Here is a 19177-nt window from a genome sequence, read left to right as displayed (position 1 = left end):
AGACTAATGGAGGTCTAAATTTAGCTGATTTCTTTAGATTTTCCCACGATGTCAAGCACAGAGGCACTGAGTTTGAAGGTAGGCCTTGAAATACATCCACAGGTACACCTCCAATTGACTCAGTCATTACATTTTCTGGAATTTCCCAAGCTGTTTAAAGGCACAGTTCACTTAGTGTATGTAAACTTCTGACCCACTGGAATTGTGATACAGTGCATTATAAGTTAAATAATCTGTCTGTAAACAATTGTTGGAAAAATGACTTGTTTCATGCACAAAGTAGCTGTCCTAACAGACTTGCCAAAACTATAGTTTGTTAACAAGAAATTTGTGGAGTGGTTGAAAAACGAGTTTTCATGACTCCAACCTGTGTGTATGTAAACCTCCGACTTCAACTGCAAATACATTTACAAAAGAAAATATGGGGTGATGGAAATGATGCAGACGATTACATTGATGGAAGCCACACTATCTGCAATATTAAAGCTGTTAGCGAGGGAAGTTGTTGCATTTTGAGGCTTAAAATCAAAGCAAAGAGGTTGCATGTGTGGAATTGCAGTATGTATTTAGTTTGAGAATTTAGACGTGAGCTAGAAACTTTTGATAGGAAGGCTTCGTCTGGACAAACGGAAAACAGTTGCTTAGCAACCGGATAACAACCTGTTCCGTGGAGAGAGAAAAGGGTGAGAGTTCCAATATTTGGATAATCGTTGTGATTGGAAGATAGCTGTGAGGATTATTGAATCAGGATCAACTCTCTTCACTTCGAGCTCATTAGTAGAGCTCGCCAGCTTGCAGTCCTAAAACTCGGACATGATTTACCTCTGGTTCGTTCAGCGATCCAAGTGGGAAAAATGTATGGGGAAAGAATAGGGTTTTGGGATAAATGCCGAAAATCAGTCTGAGGTTAACACAGGCTTAGGAGATCTTAAACATTTTGATCTATGAGATAATATCATTCACTTTACATAATTAATAAAGATCATGTTGCCTTTGTGCTATTTTTATTTTTAAAATGATTCAAAATTGACAAAAAAATGACGTTGATGAAAATGATCTTATAGAACAAAACATATAAGATTTCCTAAGCCTGTGTTTACCACAGACCTTATTTTTGGCATTTCTTGAAAACCCCTACAAAAACACCATTCATTGGCTTTGTCCAACTAACCATGAAATGAGTGTCTACAAAAAGACACCACTACTATCTCTATATGATACAATGTTCATATTTGAAGATGGCAGAAAGGCCAGTCTCTTTGGCAATGAAAAGGTGTTGCAAGGAATGGAACGTTAGCTAAAGAGACTGGCACTCAGGCTAGAATGTCTCTGCTGTAACCAAGAAGCTTGATCTTGATATCTAGCCACTTGGCTAGCAAGTTAGCAAACCAAATGCAAAGCTGGAGCTGGATACAATTTATTTAATACATCTTAGATTTGTTATAGTTATACTTAACGTATAAGTAGTGGAGTAGCATGCACCCCCGCAGCCCTCGGGTACCCACCCCAAAAATAGATATAAATATTTGTTTAAATCATTCCATCGATATAAACGGTATATCGCCCAAGCCTACTCTGTACTCATGTATAGCAATGCTGCTCTTTTCTGTTACAGTACAGCTCAGATACACACATTAACAAAAATAAAAAATAATATTTAACCTTTATTGAACTAGGCAAGTCAGTTAAGAACAAATTTTTATTTACAATGACGGCCTATGAATAGTGGGTTAACTGCTTTGTTCAGGGGCAGAACAACAGATTTTTAACTTGTCAGCTCAGGGATTCGATCTAGCAACCTTTCGGTTACTGGCTCAACGCTCTAACCACTAGCCTACCTGCCACCCCAACATACACACAAACTTCAAGCAACCATTCCACTGCAGCTGAACACGCACATTGCTTGAGCAGAAAAATGAATAGTAAGTTATTAGTACGTTATAGTAAGTTATTAGTCCCCCAAAGGGGACATTTTATTGCACTAGCCAATACATACATCAATAAATGCACAGTAAAAGCACAAAGAATATAAAAAACAAAGTGTTAAAATGCTTCAAAAGAAAAGGATCAGCGGAAACATTCTGTTTTGTTCCTAGTTAAAATAAATATGTCTGCCATTGCGGTTTAGTTTCTTGAGAGACTTGTGAGTGTGTGTTTGCGCATGCATGTGTGTGTTTTGTATGTACGGGCGGTGAGCATGACAGAAGAAAGCATGAACCAAAGTATTGAATTAAAATAAGGAATATGATGGCATTTCCGACGCAGATAATGTAGTTCTTATTAGTGGGTACTGACCTGTAGGTTGATGTCGGCTGAGTGTTCCGACAGCACACGCACCACATCGGTGAAGCCCTTGTTGACGGCTATGTGCAGCGCTGTACACATGGAGTTGTTCAGCAGGTTCACCTTGGCCCCTTTGCTCAGCAATAGCCGTGCAATCTCCGCCTGGTTCCTGCACACACACACACAATGAGCAACAAAATGTATAGACCTAACCACAATCATTTTCCTATCAATTTAGGGTACTCATTCAAATATTCATTACTCAATGCATTTTCATATATTTGTTGTGTTGTTTTAATTGACTCATTCTGATAACAAATGTATGTTTGTAATCACTTATTTTGTGGCGGGCATGGTGAGGGATTATGGACAACAGTAATGCCCCTGTGTGATTGACTGTTTGTGTGTGTAGTGATTTTCACCCCAAATCCAATAAAATCCAGAGACCAACCACCCCCATAACCTGTTTTCTAACAATGTGAATACAGGGTACTTAAAACTGGCAACCGTGTGTGTGTGTGTGTCTGTGTATTCCTCTCACCCGAAGGCCGTGTAGTGCAGGGCGGTGTCTCCATCCTCGTCCTTCACTTCAATGGAGCTGTTGGCTTGCAGCAGAGCCAGGACCACCTCCATGTGGCCCTGGTGGGCTGCCACCTGCAGCGCCGTCTTGCCCTGGTTCTTTATATCCACCTGGAGAGATGTCACACACACAATCAATCACATTAAGAGATGTCTCACACACAATCGCATTAAGGGATGACAGACATACAGTCTGCGGTGCCGGGAATGAACGCACCTTGTCAGGGTATTTCTGCACAAGCTCTCGGACTTTGTTGGCATTGCCATGCGCCGCCTCGATGACCAGCCGGCTGGGGTTGTCCTGATCTGTAGACTGAGACAGCAGCTTCTCGAGGACTGAAATGACTGTGTCTGGAGAGAGAGATAAAGAGGGGGGGAAAGGGAAAGTGAAAAAATATCATGTGGATGAATAAAGAGCAAGGGAAGGAGAAAGATGAAAAATAGAAGAAAGAGAAACATGTTAGTGATGGATTCCAGAGCATGGAGAACATGCATAGTAGGTGCTGTGCTACCCTCCAGGCCCCTCTAAACCCAGAGAGCATACACAGTTACCAAGAGTTACCAAGTCAAAGCACAACCATTGGAATGAGTCAAAATGTCCCTGTGCACCCTAACCCAGCATTACGAGCCTCTCGTATCCACTCTCTTCCACCATGATGTATATGACAGACACAGAAAAAGGGGTGATTGAGTCAGAGTACCCAAGACTAGTAGAACCACACATACACACATGAGGAGCAGTAGAGGCACATATGCTGATGAGGCCTCTGGAGCTTGCCTCCAATATGAAAGGGCATGAAAGAGAGAAAAACCAGACATTTCAGAGACATGCAAATTACATGCAAATGAAACCCGTTCGTCATGCATGTGGAGACAGTGACCAGGAGAAACAGCGATATGAGGGGCCGTATATGCAACAGACAGCCACTGTCACAGCCCTTGGTCAGTAGTGCATGCATAGCTTGCAGCAAGAGTGCTGGAAGAAGAGGGGGGGGGGGGGTCCATAGAGAATTCAGGGAAAGTGATAAGGAAATGGAAGGAGAGATAAAAAGCAACACTCGTTGGATGACTGTTGGATAAGAGGCCCCCTTCCTCCTGTCTGCGAGGTCTCAGTAGTCCTTACTTCCGGATACGTTGGGGTTCTCCACCGTCATGAGGTTGGCGTCCACCTCCACGGATTGGGCCGAGAGGCACGCCGGGTTAAAGGTCCACGTCTGGCCGTTGAAGGCCACGCGCAGGTCCCCGTCGGCGTACACCTTCAGCACCTTGCCCACCTGCCCCAGGGCCTGATGGGAGAGGAGAGGGTGTAGAAAACAAAAGGAGGAAGATGGGTGGGGGGCAGAGGAGAGAGCGGGAGATAAGGAAGGAGAGTGGTGTTAGGACACCAGATAGGTAGGTAGGACTATGGACTCTGTTCAATTACACTTTAAATGTTCCTCTCATTTTCTCCTTTCCACCATGACCAATAGGAGAAGATATTAGGTTTTAACACCCATCACAGGCCATGAAGGAGAGGAAGTGTTTCAAAGAACCTCCATCAAACCATGATTGTCATCTTTCCATCTCAAATGCACTCTTTTTAGATACCAATGACACTCTTGGAAATTCTCAGGGCTTTTATTTATAGGTAATTAATCAGGATGCTTTGCTTTCGCAGAAGCCTTAAGCTTGTTTACCGGTAGTCCCCGGGGCATAAAGGGCATTGCCTCTAATGCAGAGGGCCGACTGCCAGCTGAGGCTTCGCACAACGGCATGACAGGAAGTTCATGCCAGGCTAAGGAAACCTAGAAGGGAGGTTAGTGCCAGGCTAAGGAAAGTTAGTGTTAGGTTACAGGAAGTTAACTCCAGGGTATGGGAAGTTAGCCTCAGGCTATGTCAACATACGGGTGTCATGCTGTCTGTCCATTCTCCATGGCCAGCCTGAAGCCTCTTAACGCTGTCTATGTCTTCCAGCACTCGCACCAGCTCGCCCACACCAAAAGTGTTCACCTACGGCAAGAAAGGGGAAGACAGCAAATTGTTAGCGATGTGATTCTATGCTAATCTGTCAGCATTAGCATCACATCGCTAACAAACGCTAACTTATAAGACCATGCTGTGAGCCTATATTAATTTCCCACTGGTAGATGTAGACTACCTTGGTTAGTGCCCCTGGGTGGAAGGTCCAGCGGATGTTGTTGCTGTACTGGACTCGGACATCTCCCCGGTCAGTGATTCTGTGTACCATCCCGATTCTGCAGGTGTACTGTAAACACACAAATTTGCAGTCGCAGATTGTGGCCGGCCTTGACCTTATCGTTTCGCTGGCTCCATTGATTTGAACATAAAAGGTGCTTGTTGGTTTTGCTCTATTGCACACCAGAGACCAATCACATCAACGACATTACATAAAGCTGGGTTCAAAGTTTCAAAATGGGGAATCGGTACTCAGAATTTGAAGTAATATTTGTCTAACATGGCACATGCAGTACATGCAGTGACAAAGTGGTAAACACTTCAAAGTAGTTCTACAACTGGAGAAAGCTTGGAATGAGGTCAGACTCTTGATAAAATTCTGTCAGAGAAATTCCACCATTTGACAGTTTAGTTCAGTACCTCTGACATTTTGGGGTTCCACCCTCCGTGGCCCTCCTGCATCTGTCTGAGGATGTCCACCTCCAGGAGACATTTCACCTTGTCCCCCTGGTTGAAGGTGTGGCCTTCTGCACTCTCCTGCCTCTGCAGTTCTGCGTGCTCACCTGTGTACGCACGAACCATAGATAAACACACAAACGCACATCGGAACATATGACAAAGATAGGCCAACTCTGCACCGAGTGCCTTCATATTGATATACACGGAGTATAGAAAACATTAAGAACACCTGCTCTTTCCATGACAGTCTGACCAGGTGAAAGCTATGATCCCTTATTGATGTCACTTGTTAAATCCACTTCAAATCAGTGTAGATGAAGGTGCGGAGACCGGTGAAAGAAGGATTTTTAAGCCCTGAGATAATTGGGCATTGATTGTGTATGTGTGCCATTTAGAGGGTGAATGGGCATGGTAGTAGGTGCCAGGCGCAACAGTGTGTCAAGAACTGCAATGCTACTGGGTTTTACATGCTCAACAGCTTCCTGTGTGTAACAAGAAAGGTTCACTACGCAAAGGACATCCAGCCAACTTAACACAACTGTGGGAAGCAACGGAGTCAACATGGGCCAGCATCCCTGGGGAACGCTTTCGACACCTTAGAGTCCATGTCCAGACAAATTAAGGCTGTTCTGAAAGCCAAAGGGGGGTTGCAACTCAATATTAGGAAGGTGTTACTAATGTTTGATTTACTCAGTGTATAGCAGGGTTGTCAAACATGCCCAAATTAATTGTTTGGGGGGGGGGGGGGGGGGGACAATCTGAATTGACATTAAAATTCCAATAGCGATGGAAAATACAATTTTTTTTGCAAATTTTGACAAAGAGGAAATACATTAGTACATAGTACGGCCTTCTGACCTCAGGGAAGACCGAATGTAGCCCGTGGGGCAAAATGAGTTTGACACCCTTGATCTATAGGATACATACACTATTTTCTAGAATGACAAAAACAAGCATGTCTACACCCCCCCTAGTTTCATACCGAGCTTTGGTAGGTGGTCTTTGTAGTAGAAGCCTCCCTGGACGTCAGACACGTATTTGAGGTCTACCTTGCCCTTGTGACCCATTCGGTAGACATTGGTGGTACCATTGGACCAGGTGACACTGGCCACACTGCGACCGGACTCTGTGTCCCAGCCACGGATGTCCACCACCTTCCCAACCTTACCCTCTCCTCCTGCACACGCACACATGGTGTAGAATTGTGGGATGAGAGAAAGAGTGAAGAGAGCAAGATTTTAAAAATAGGCTTATTGGGGGAAATGTGGAATGATGAGAAGAGAAATAGTTAGGGTGAATTATATGAAACACAATCATTTTATTTTGTGTAGTTCGATTCCGTGCACACTTCAAAAGACACCATTTTTAAACAGGAAATGGTGCCCATCAATGTTTCACAGCCAAATGTTCAACCCATTTCTGGGAACACACAGCACACAGACCATACTCTGCTAAAGGAATCTTGTCAATTCTAGACTTAGCTAATTCAACACATCACATACTGAAAACAAGAAACAACAAGTGGGGATCGTGACTCCAAATTGGTGCTCTGGATGCTGAGAAAGGATCAAAGACCAATCAGATAGTGCCTTCAGGAAGTATTCACAACCTTCAACTTTTTCTACACCGGAATTGAAAATTGATTGACATGTTTTCTCACTGGCCTACACACAATACCCCATAATGTCAAAGTGGAATCATGTTTTTCAAATGTTTTACAAATGTATTAAAAATGAAAAGCTGAAATGTCTTGAGTCAATAAGTATTCAACCCCTTTCTTATGCCAAGCCTAAATAAGTTCAGGAGTAGAAATGTGCTTAACAGGTAACATAATACGTTTCATGGACTAACTGTGCAATAGTGTTTAACCTCTTAAAATGTAACGGCAAAATGTAGATTTCCACCTAAATAGACATACCCAAAAGTAACTGCTATTCATGTGTAATTACATGATATGACTCTCAAAAACTTGGTATATTTGGAAAGAAGATATCTGGGAGACTATGGGGAAATTATCAGAAGATAGGAGTTCCATAGTTCAGAATACACAAGATCAAGCACACACAAAATAATTGTTTTATTTTATTTTGAAAGTCATCTTTCATTGAAAAGCTATAAGTGAATTACTGATGCCCAGAGCTAGAAACACATTAGATGGCTTTCACAACATGTGAACAATATCAGGAAAAAAATGGGATTGATAGACCTAACAACTAGAAATGGGCAGATGTTTTAGTAAGCGGTCAGGTGTGCTCACTGGACGCTTCCAGGTGTTTAGCCTAGGCATATCCAATGTATCCAATGTATTGGTCCCACACACAAATGAACTGTTTACAAAAACAATATAAAAGCTACAGATATACATTAAAAAATGTAAAAAAGGTCTTATCAAACACAAACTTGGTTACACACGTGTCCTTCACTAAAAAAACGTGCAAAACTGGAAATCAGCTGAACAATTTACAAAATGGCATTCGTGTTACATCCCAGGTGTAGATGATTAGATTTCAATTTCACCATAGCTTGCTCATGTCGTGATAGTCTTTGAAGCAGGGTCTCTCTGCCAGGAAACAAAAAGAGAACTAGCATTTTGGATAGAAGATCTGGTATTTCCCCCTTTCTTCCCCCCTGTGTTTTGTGCAATGCTTGCGGTTCTTCCTTTTGTCATGTATGTTGGATAGTGGCACTCACCTTGAGTGGGGGGTCTTGTGATGGTTGTGAGGTTGCTTTGGGCCCCAAATTCAGCCATTTTTCCAACACCAGCTGCTCTCGGAAGGCCAACTGGGTGAGAGGGGTTTGACCTTTTGCTTTGGCCATCTGCTTGCAGAGAATGAAAGCATTTACTGGAGCAATGTCCACAAAGCGTTAAAAGAAAGTCTCATACTACTTCCTGGTCTTGTGGAGTACCAGATCAGAGCATCAGATAGGTCAACACCCCCCATTCTGGCATTGTAGTCCTTCACAGAAACAGGAATGGGGACATCATTCCTTTTTCACCTTCCTTGAGACCTGGTTGTTACTGAATGCCTTATGCTGTGTGTTGAGCAAGGTTACTTCCCTAGTGAAAAAGTAGCTTGTTAGTCCTGATCCAACGTATCCACTGTCTTTGTCATGTCGTTTACCTTGGTCATGGGGAAACCAATTATGTTAGGACGAATGGTACCACAAGCACTTTCTTTTTCAAGAGGTCTATGAAAAGTGGATGTAGAACCGTCACACGGGGTGATTGGCATAGCAGCGGGGGGTGAAGACCTTGACCGGCAGGGGCGCTTGCTGGGGAGGGGTGGCTCTCAAACGTCATCATCATATTGATGAAAGACACACAGAATTACAGTTGATTAAATTGACAAAACGACATTACTGTATAGTAAAAACACCAAGCCTAAACTTTCTGTACAGTGACTCACATAGGTGTGAAACACGCACACACACAATGCAAACAGTAACACCTTCGAGACAAAGGCACAGGTAAGAACCACAAATAAACAATGGCCATGAGAGTTTAGTGGCCTCTAAAATTACAAGGATGAAACTTATAACAGCAAACTGTGGAATTATATAACATTGAAATTACTTGTTACATAGGCCTATGTAAACTAAATCCAAGGCACAAAAAGCAGATAACTTATAAAAAAACGAAATACATATAGTAAATTAGCTATATAAAGTCATGAAAATAATTTACTTACAAATCTAAAAAAGTGGATCCAATCCAATCTTTGAGTCGAAATCCTTGTTGTCCAAATGGCTCCCCTGATCCGAGTCCAACCAGCATTTTATTAAAATCTTCTATGTCGATATACTTATTCATAGCTGCCTTCTTTTTAACTTCCTGTTTGATATTCTTAGTTTTTAAATCCAAAACAACACGTTACTGAGTACCACTCGCCATATTTTCAAGCATAGGGGAGACTGCATTATGTTATGGGTATGCTTGTAATCATTAAAGACAGGGGAGTTTTTCAGGTAAAAAAAAGAAACATAATGGAGCACATGTAAAATCAGTCTGCTTTTCACCAGACACTGGGAGATTAATTCACCTTTCAGCAAGACAATAACTTAAAACACAAGGCCAAATCTACACTGGAGTTGCTTACCAAGAAGACCGTGAATGTTCCAGAGTGGCCGAGTTACAGTTTTGACTTAAATATACTTGAAATCTTCATCTAGCAACGATCAACAAACAATTTGACAGAGCTTGAAGAATTTTGAAAACAATAAATGGTAAACTGTTGCACAATTCTCGTGTGAAAAGCGCTTAGAGACTTACCCACAAAGACTCTCTTTTTTAATCACTGCCAAAGGTGATTTTACAAAGTATAAACTCAGGGGTGAATACTTATGTAAATTAGATATTTGTGTATACATTTCCTAACATTTCAAAAACACGTTTTCAAGGTGTATGAATACTTTCTGAAGGCACTGTAATCTGAACAGACAGTGAACATTGGCCATCTTTCAACAAGGTTTGGCCAGTCATCCCTTTGATTCTGGTTAGAAGTGAAAAAAATTATAATAAACAGAACACAAAACAATGCAGAAGTACAGGCTGGGGCTAGCACCACTCACATTCTCAGACTACAGTAAACAAACACGAGAGAAAGTACAATAAAATACATTGATTTACTAACCACCACGATACGTTTCTACTTTACTACTTACTGACAGTCTTCAAGTTCAAATGTCATCAAATACTACGTTCAGTTTCCACCACAAAGCGAGAACCTGGCATTGTATAGTTTAGGTTATGCAGGTTATATCAAGGATTACAAAATCAAGGATTACACAGCCTGCCAGGTAACAACAGGATAGGACTCATGGAAAGTGACAGGCTCTCTGCTGACCATGCCAAGAATGTCCCTATGCACTTACCACACTCTGATTAAAGACTGATGATGACTGACTTAGACCCCAGGGGTTAACTTTCAAAGACACAAAAAGGACATTTTGACTCATTCGCCAGTGCTTTAGCACAGAAAAGACAATGTCATTCCCGGTTCTGACCCCACATGAGGTAATAGAAAGAGCTAATGATAGATTTTTCCATCCCTAAAGGCAATGATATTTAATGGTTTTTAAATGGAAAGAAACAGGGGCAATCAAACTTCCCACAGATGTAACTATTTGCAGAATCTCCATTTGTATGGCAAATCTGTTTCTTCACTAATGATTTGCCATTAAGAGCCAAATTATCTTGACTCTTGAAAACCACGTCCCAAAACATGAAATAACCCCAAAGACCATTTTGTCCTGTCCGGAGTTGCAGCACATGCTATAATTAGAATTCATGTGACTTCTTTGTATACTCCGCTACACTAGAGGGGAAACGGTACGAAAGGGAAAATAAAACCTGCTCATATGAACACAGCTCTTTAAGAAACATCTGTTAAACACACTCAATGAAATACTTGTGGGTTGGGGGAAAATCCTGAAGCACTAAGCACAAACACACCAGTTCAAACTCTCACATTGTAGGTAATAAGATTCCATCGTCTCTAAGGTTATGGGGTCAAAGTGAAACAGATTGAACAACAACGCTGCCACACTGGTAATAAAAAAGGCCCTGGTCAGTATGGATGGATTGCTCTGCTCACTCCCTCACTCACCGTCTTGGTTTCCCCAGTCCCAGTCGGGTCCGCGTACCACTTTCACCCCCTGGAATATTCCTTTGAGGATGATCCGTGGGAGATTCTGCCTCGGGGCCAAGCACACTCTGTGAAAGGTAAAAAGTACAAACCACATTCTCCATAAAGCAGTATGGCAGGAAAACAGCATTATGACTTGTTATACAACATAGAGTGTATGCAGAATGTTCTGTCCAAATGACATTGTCCAATTTTGGAACCGAAAACCACTGACCGACAGATGCTTGTTCCAAATGCATCGCTTATCGGCCACCAGAAAAACACAAGCTAAAATGTATAGCTATCTCAAATACGTAAGTCTGGACTACATTAAATTCCACTAAGTGCCACAGGCAAACAGGCCACATTTAACGCTCTCTGGCTTAAAGACACACTACAGTAGGTCACACACACTAGCCAGAAAGTCAGAGAGGGCCATAAGATACAACAACGTTCAGGCTATGTTACTGAGAACACTTGAATCAGTAAGGGTGGTGGGGAGACAAAGGGAGGTTTTATGTGGTGGGTGCTTGCCACGGTCGAGATGGCGTACATGGGCTCGATTGCCCGTCTAAATTAAAGAAAGATCTTTGTTTTTGACGGGTCGTTCAGCATCACTGAGGGCTGAGAGGAGTCTTAAACTGAAATCTCATGCTGCGAAACCATTAACCTCTCAACAGAGGACAATCTCATGTCAACAACACAACCAAGCGGAATATGGTTGGCAAATACCAGAACTGGTTTGACAGGATCAGGCAGGCAGTTACACAAAATTCTTAAGAAATCAGAAAGGGGGTGGTTTAAAAAGACATACCTTATGGTAAAGATTTGGTCAGATCTCAAAGGGGCAAAGGAACTGCCTATTCCCATACTTTCTCAGCAAGGTCAGCATCCAGGTTTCATTCTGCCATGCAGCTTGGCGAGAGACACGCAACTTGAATCCACTATAATCAAAGTAAAACGACCATCAACTGGGCATTCTTCCACTGGGATAAAGAGAGGCTTTGCTACTCCTACGCATTGCTCCCCATTCGGCTGCACACGGGCGTCAAAGTCCAACACAAACGCGTACATTTACGAAGCTAGTCATGGTTATCTTCCGAATGCATCGGGTCAACTTGTGAGGCACTGCGGCCTTATCGAAAAAGAAGCCTGTGGCACCTTTGCTTCTTGGTGGCTTACTGCAGACTGACAGTAAATCCCGGTGTGGGCCGTATGGCCGGAGTTGGGACAGTGGGGAGGTGAGGTGGCGTGTGTCTAAAAGCAGAGCTTTGAGGCCTAATCCCAAGACAGCAGGGCAATCAGGAAGCAGGCCATCAGAGAGCACAGCTAAGCGTGTGTGTGTTCCAAGAATACACCCGCATCACCAAGGAGACACAACATATGGCCCTTGACATGATAATCCATCCCCGTAAATAAAAATCATACCCCTCCTGTTAATTTGGTGAAAGCCGATGTTCTATCAGTGAGTAAAATATATATTTTCACCACGATTCAACTTCTAAGTGGTCAGTCTGTGAAATCAGGAAAACATGTTGGAACTTATACCTACAGTGCCTTCGGAAACTATTCAGACCCCTTGACTATTTTAACATTGTTACGCAATTAAATTTGTTTCCTCCAAAAGAGTTCAATCTTGGTTTCATTAGACCAGAGAATCTTGTTTCTCATGTTCTGAGAGTCTTTAGGTGCCTTCTGGCAAACTCCAAGTGGGCTGTCATGTGCCTTTTACAGAGGAGTGGCTTCTGTCTGGCCACTCTACCATAAAGGCCTGATTGGTGTGGTGTTGCAGAGATGGTTGTTCTTTTGAAAGGTTATCCCATCTCTACAGAGGAACTCTGATAGACTGACCATTCTCGGTAAACTCCCTGACCAAGGTCCTTCTTCCCCGATTGCTCAATTTGGCCGGGAAGCCATCTCTAGGAAGAGTCTTGGTGGTTACAAACTTCTTCCACTTAAGAATGATCGAGGCCAACGTGTTCTTGGGGACTTTCAATGCTGCAGAAATGTTTTGGTACCCTTCCCCTGATCTGTGCCGACACAATCCTCTCTCGGAGCTCTACGGACAACTCTTTTGACCTCATGGCTTGATTTTTGCTCTGACATGCACTGTCAACTGTGGGACCTTATATAGACAAGTGTGTGCCTTTCCAAATCATGTCCAATCAATTGAATTTATCACAATTGGACTCCAGTCAAGTTGTAGAAACATCAAGGATGATCAATGGAAACAGGATGCACCAGAGCTCAATTTCGAGTCTCATAGCAAAGGGTCTGAATATTTCTGTAAATAAGGCATCTGTTTTTTATTTTAATATATTGGCAAAAATGTATAAAAACCTATTTTCGCTTTGCCATTGTGGAATAGTGTGGATTGCTGAGGAATTGTTTTTTTTAAATCCATTTCAGAATAAGGCTGTAACGTAACAAAATCTGGAAAAATTCAAGGGGTCTGAATACTTTCCGAAAGCACTGTATAAGGTCCTGAACAAGCATTTCGCTTCATCTGCTAAACATGTGTATGTGACCAATAACATTTGATTTGAACAATGAAGATAAGGGATAACACAATATCACATTAAAACAATTACCTGCACTCCAGATCACCTAATCAGCCAATGAGCATACTTGTCTAGAACACATCCAATTCATTTATATCGTCATGACGAAGTATATATTGCCCTCAGAAGTGCTCAATCTAAACAGTGTACCAAATTATTCAACTCAGTTTTTCCTTCAAGTACAATCAAGTACAATGCGCCCTGTGTGTCTGTGGAAAAGGGATGCTGTTGCCATGGTAACATTTGCACTTTGCACACAGACGAATTGCAGGCAGGTTCAACATGGTGAGATTGTAGACTCCTAAATTAATAGTGCAGTTTGTTTAGGTTATTTTACAGCTAGCTAGCTACTTCACATGCTTACTTTGGTATTACATTGCATTGTGGGTGTTGGAGTCGACTTGAGCTGCAACAGATTTACACAACAATTTTCACATTGCTATCAAGCTAGTTATAACGGGGGAAAATGCAACATTTGTTCCCCAAAAATATTGCTTTCACATGGTATTATTTAAATGGTGCAGTTGTAAAACCATAGGAATTTGTGTTTTTTCCCCTCAGGAGACTGAAAGATTTGGCATGGGTCCTCAGATCCTCAAAAGGTTTTACAACTGCACCATCGAGAGCATCCTGACGGGTTGCATCGCTGCCTGGTATGGCAACTGCTCGGCCTCCGACCGCAAGGCACTACAGAGGGTAGTGCGTACGGCCCAGTACATCACTGGGGCCAAGCTTCCTAACATCAGGACCTCTATACAAGGCGGTGTCAGAGGAAGGCCCTGAAAATTGTCAAAGACTCCAGCCACCCTAGTCATAGACTAATCTCTCTGCTACCACACAGCAAGCGCTACCGGAGCGTCAAGTCTAGGTCCAAGAGGCTTCTAAACAGCTTCTATCCCCAAGCCATAAGACTCCTAAACAGCTAATCAAATGGCTACCCAGACTATTTGCATTGCCTGAATTAAACAATGCTGGTTTATACTGCAGGACTTCCTGAGTTGGTAGATTACAATGGATGATGTTAATGGGCTGCTTTCACCAATATGGTTCAGACAAATTATAAACACCACTTTATGGGATTTATGGGTCCAGATACCACTGGACAAAATATGTAGGGGGGGACAACACTATCCAAAACAGATTTAGTAGAGATTAAATGTCTAATCCTGCCTGACCAACTGTCTCTCTGCCCACATGATAAACCAGACCAGGGTTAGGGACATGTTGACCATAATGTGAAATTTTGGAATGTGCTTAAAAATCGCTTGTCACACCAAGTGCCAACTGCTGACCATTACCCATGTCGAAATCACTCATGATTTGATTACATTGTCCGGAAGGGGAGAGAGACAAACTAATAGCAGCATTGTCTTCTCTTCACTAGCAGTTGAAACTCAAAGATTGAAAAACAACCTAGCTTATGAACAATCTAAATGGCAAAGAAATACATCAACACCTGTTGATGACACACTCCGCCCCCAAACAGTGAGCTAGCCTACCGAAGGGAACTCGTACAATGTTCGCAATAGCACAAGCTAAAGGAAAGTGCTTATTTCCAGTGTGTGAGTAAGTGTGATCCCAAATTCTGATCAGTATAGCCCCTCATTGTGTTTCTTGTGTATCCCCACCAGTTGCTGTCGGACACCGACTCTACGCCGAAAACTTCAGAACTCAATAACTCAGATACCTGTGTCAACACCTGCTACCAACTAGCTAGCTACAGTAGCTAGGCTGCAATGGAGACTGCTTTGCCTGGAATTACTAACAAACGTTTCCAGGGCTGTAGAAACTGTGTTTATTATGCTCTTGTCCGGGACAATATTGACAATCCGGAGTTCCAATGCAGCAATTGTTTGCTAGAGGAAGATTACAGGAATGAGGTGGCTATGCTAAGCAAACAAAGCTAAATTCTGCGTGAATTTATGGGGAAAATGCTAATCATATGCTGCTCGGGCCTGATGGATGTTTCCCAGCCTCGTCATCTATCCCTATCCGAATGGCCTGTGCTACCTTGAACTTGCCTGCCAAGGAAATCGTCTCCATCTGCTTCTTCTTCTCCATCCTGTAGTGAAGTAGATGGAGAACAGCAAGAAAAGTTTTCCAATCAGTGATGGTCCCATGTCACAAGTCGTGGAAATCAAAGATACCGGCATGATGCTAAGCGGACGGAAGTGACTACGAGAGGTTTGGAGCAGATTAACATAAGGAATAACTTTGCTGCATTGGTGACTGATCTACCTACACCTTCATCGCTGGGATTGCTTGTGTCTGTGACGGCGGTGCTGACTCCAACTACGCTGACTGCAGCAGTGGCTTCGTTGTCGAGTTCGGCTCCTTTCCCTTTCCCTCTCTCTGGATCTGACGGAGCATGGCCTGCTGTGGGAGGTCTGGAACTAACACCGTGAGCAGAGGGTATACGCTATCCTGCTACTCGTGGGCCCGTGAAAGACTCAAAGAATTGTGACAGGTGGGAATGGCCGGATTTCGCAATTCCCTTCTCCGGCAGTTGTATAGGTCAGTTCACTGGTGAGAAATGTCTCAGTCCCTGGAGCAAAAAACTTGCTGCTGTCCTGTGCTCCTGGATATCAATCAGCTGCTCCCAAACATTTTAAACCAGCATCAGGAAATTGAGTCTATCATAATTAATGTGGGTTTTAATTACCTTATGAAGGGCAGCTTAGAACAGCTGAAGATGGATTTTAAAGAACTGATTTGGTCACAACTTGACACCAACAAACAACCCATAATTCAGCAGACCTTTAGCCCTCCATAACTGGCTATGAGGCTATTGGAGCTCTGTGGGTGTCAACTTTTATTGACACCTGGAAACAAAGCTTACAGTGGGGCAAAAAAGTATTTAGTCAGCCACCAATTGTGCAAGTTCTCCCACTTAAAAAGATGAGGCCTGTAATTTTCATAGCTTAAGAAACAAGGTTAATGAAATCAATAATTTGCTAGTAACAGATGACGTTCGTATTCTGATCATCTCTAAAACTCACTTAGATAATACCTTTGATGATACAGTGGTAGCAATACATGGTTACATCTGTTGCTGCCAAGTCATGATTTCCCTGGGGGTTAGCCTTGCAATGACCAAGTGGTGAGATACATAGCCCTCTATACTTAAATGTTTCAGATACACTCCGATAGGTGTCTGCATCACATACAGCATCTTCTATTGACATTATCTTCTATTGTTTGTCCTCACGTGTCTGTTTTTCAGCATAAAGTACTCTGTAGCCACTTAGTAGTGTGGACACCAGGTGAGACCACACACACAATAACAGTATCTCTTCTTCACTTCATCCCTCTCCCCCTTCTCTCTAGGTTATATCAGCTGTTTTTGTGAACCCCTCCCGCATCTGAACTGGCTGACACATAGGGCACAGCAGGATCATAGGTGAGATGTCACTTGGTTGGGTCAACAGGAAGTATTATTAAAGATATGCTTTCAATTGAAATACAGACGAGATGTAGTAGTCCCAGAGTTAATGACACAATGTCAGTTTTGCATTTCACCTCCTGATTTAACCGGTTTGGGATAGGGGGCAGTATTTTCACGTTCGGATGAAAAGTGTGCCCAGAGTAATCTGCCTGCTACTCAGGCCCAGAAACGAATATATGCATAATATTAGTAGATTTGAAAACACTCTGAAGTTTCTAAAACTGTTTGAATGATGTCTGTGAGTATAACAGAACTCATATGGCAGTCGAAAACCTGAGAAAAATCCAACCAGGAAGTGGGAAATCTGAGGTTTGTAGTTTTTCAAGTCATTGCCTTTCGAATATACAGTGTAAATGGGGTCATATTGCACTTCCTAAAGCTTCCACTAGATGTCAAGTCTTTTGAACCTTGTTTGAGGTTTCTACTATGAAGGGGGAGTGAATAAGAGCAGTTTGAACCAGGTGTCTGGGAGAATGCCTTGAGCTAAGTCACGCGCGTGGCTGAGCGAGCTGCGTTCCTTTTCTAAAAGACAAAGAAATTGTCTGGTTGGATTTAGATTTATGATAAAAACATTCTAAAGATTGATTCAATACATCGTTTGACATGTTTCTACGAACTGTAATACAACTGTTTTGACTTTGTCTGGACTTGCCCTCGCCTTGTGAATTTCGATTGGTGAACTAAACGCACTAACAAAAAGGAGCTATTTGGACATAAAGAAGAACTTTATCGAACAAAATAAAACATTTATTGTGGAACTGGGATTCCTGGGAGTGCATTCTGATGAAGATCAAAGGTAAGTCAATATTTATAACGCCATTTCTGACTTTTACTGATCCACAACATGGCGGGTATCTGTGTGGCTTGTTTTTGTGGCTTAGCGCTGTACTCACTCCAGTGCTAATCTGCATAATTGTAATTATTCGCCTACCTTCTCATGCCTTTTGCACACAATGTATATAGACTCCCCTTTTTTCTACTGTGTTGTTGACTTGTTAATTGTTTACTCCATGTGTAACTCTGTGTTGTCTGTTCACACTGCTATGCTTTATCTTGGCCAGGTCGCAGTTGCAAATGAGAACTTGTTCTCAACTAGCCTACCTGGTTAAATAAAGGTGAAATAAAAAAATTAACTCAGATTATTGCATGGAAGGTTTTTTGAAATCTGACACAGCGGTTGCATTAAGGAGAAGTATATCTTTAATTCTATGCACAACACTTGTATCTTTTATCAAAGTTTATGATTAGTATATCTTTAAATTGATGTGGCTCTCGGCAAATTCGCCGGATGTTTTCGAGACACAACATTACTGAACATAACGCGCCAATGTAAACTGAGATTTTTGGATATAAATATGAAATGTATCGAACAAAACATACATGTATTGTGTAACATGAAGTCCTATGAGTGCCATCCGATGAAGATCAAAAGGATAGTGATTCATTTTCTCCATTTCAGCTTTTTGTGACTCCTCTCTTTGGCTGGAAAATGGCTGTATGTTTTTCTGTGACTAGGCGCTGACCTAACATAATCGTATGGTGTGCTTTCACTGTAAAGCCTTTTTGAAGTCAGACATGATGGCTAGATTAACAAGAAGTTAAGCTTTAATTTGGTGTATTGCACTTGAATGTATGAAAGTTAAATATTCCTAAAAAATATTTTTGAATTTCGCGCTCTGCCATTTCAGCGGATGTTGAAATTTTAAGGTGACTGACCATGTTAGAATACATTTTAAATAAGGCTTAATAATGCACTCTCGTCTGCAGGTATGTTTTGATGTGAGAGTGGAAGCCAGTCCCATCATCGCCACCTCACCCGCTCTTAAGATATCCTTCGGGCCAACTGGGGGCCCAAGGCTGGTTAGGAGACACCACAATTGTGATGAACTGAGAGAATATTAGGGTAGCACTGTAATTCATGAATCATATGCGGTCTGCCGTTGTTCTTACCTTTTTCCCTTTCAGTGTTCTACACCTCTCCCCCAACCTAATTTTAGAATGCACACCATATGTGCATCGAAGTACACTTGTACACTTGTATTTATAATGTT

The 19177-nt window shown here is 42.2% G+C and overlaps 1 protein-coding gene across 4 annotated transcripts in view; it reads right to left on the bottom strand.

Moving 5' to 3' along the window:
- The window catches only part of LOC115132246 (E3 ubiquitin-protein ligase MIB2-like), an 84883-nt gene that overhangs the window by 29289 nt on the left and 36417 nt on the right, over window positions 1-19177 (bottom strand). For 3 of the 4 annotated variants that reach the window (XM_065020765.1, XM_065020766.1, XM_029664683.1), the window contains exons 4-12: window positions 11103-11209; window positions 6479-6673; window positions 5458-5600; window positions 5000-5107; window positions 4747-4851; window positions 3986-4148; window positions 3080-3213; window positions 2825-2973; window positions 2296-2452 (exon numbers count right to left, since the gene is read on the bottom strand). In XM_065020765.1, the coding sequence (XP_064876837.1) occupies window positions 2296-2452; window positions 2825-2973; window positions 3080-3213; window positions 3986-4148; window positions 4747-4851; window positions 5000-5107; window positions 5458-5600; window positions 6479-6673; window positions 11103-11209 (1261 nt within the window). Of the gene's footprint in view, window positions 1-2295; window positions 2453-2824; window positions 2974-3079; window positions 3214-3985; window positions 4149-4746; window positions 4852-4999; window positions 5108-5457; window positions 5601-6478; window positions 6674-11102; window positions 11210-11934; window positions 12322-19177 lie in introns of those variants that run through there. The other variant, XM_029664685.2, reaches the window with a different exon arrangement.

Source organism: Oncorhynchus nerka, linkage group LG7 (assembly GCF_034236695.1).
Source record: "Oncorhynchus nerka isolate Pitt River linkage group LG7, Oner_Uvic_2.0, whole genome shotgun sequence".
Taxonomy (NCBI): Eukaryota; Metazoa; Chordata; class Actinopteri; order Salmoniformes; family Salmonidae; genus Oncorhynchus; species Oncorhynchus nerka.
This window is presented reverse-complemented; position numbering and strand designations above follow the sequence as displayed.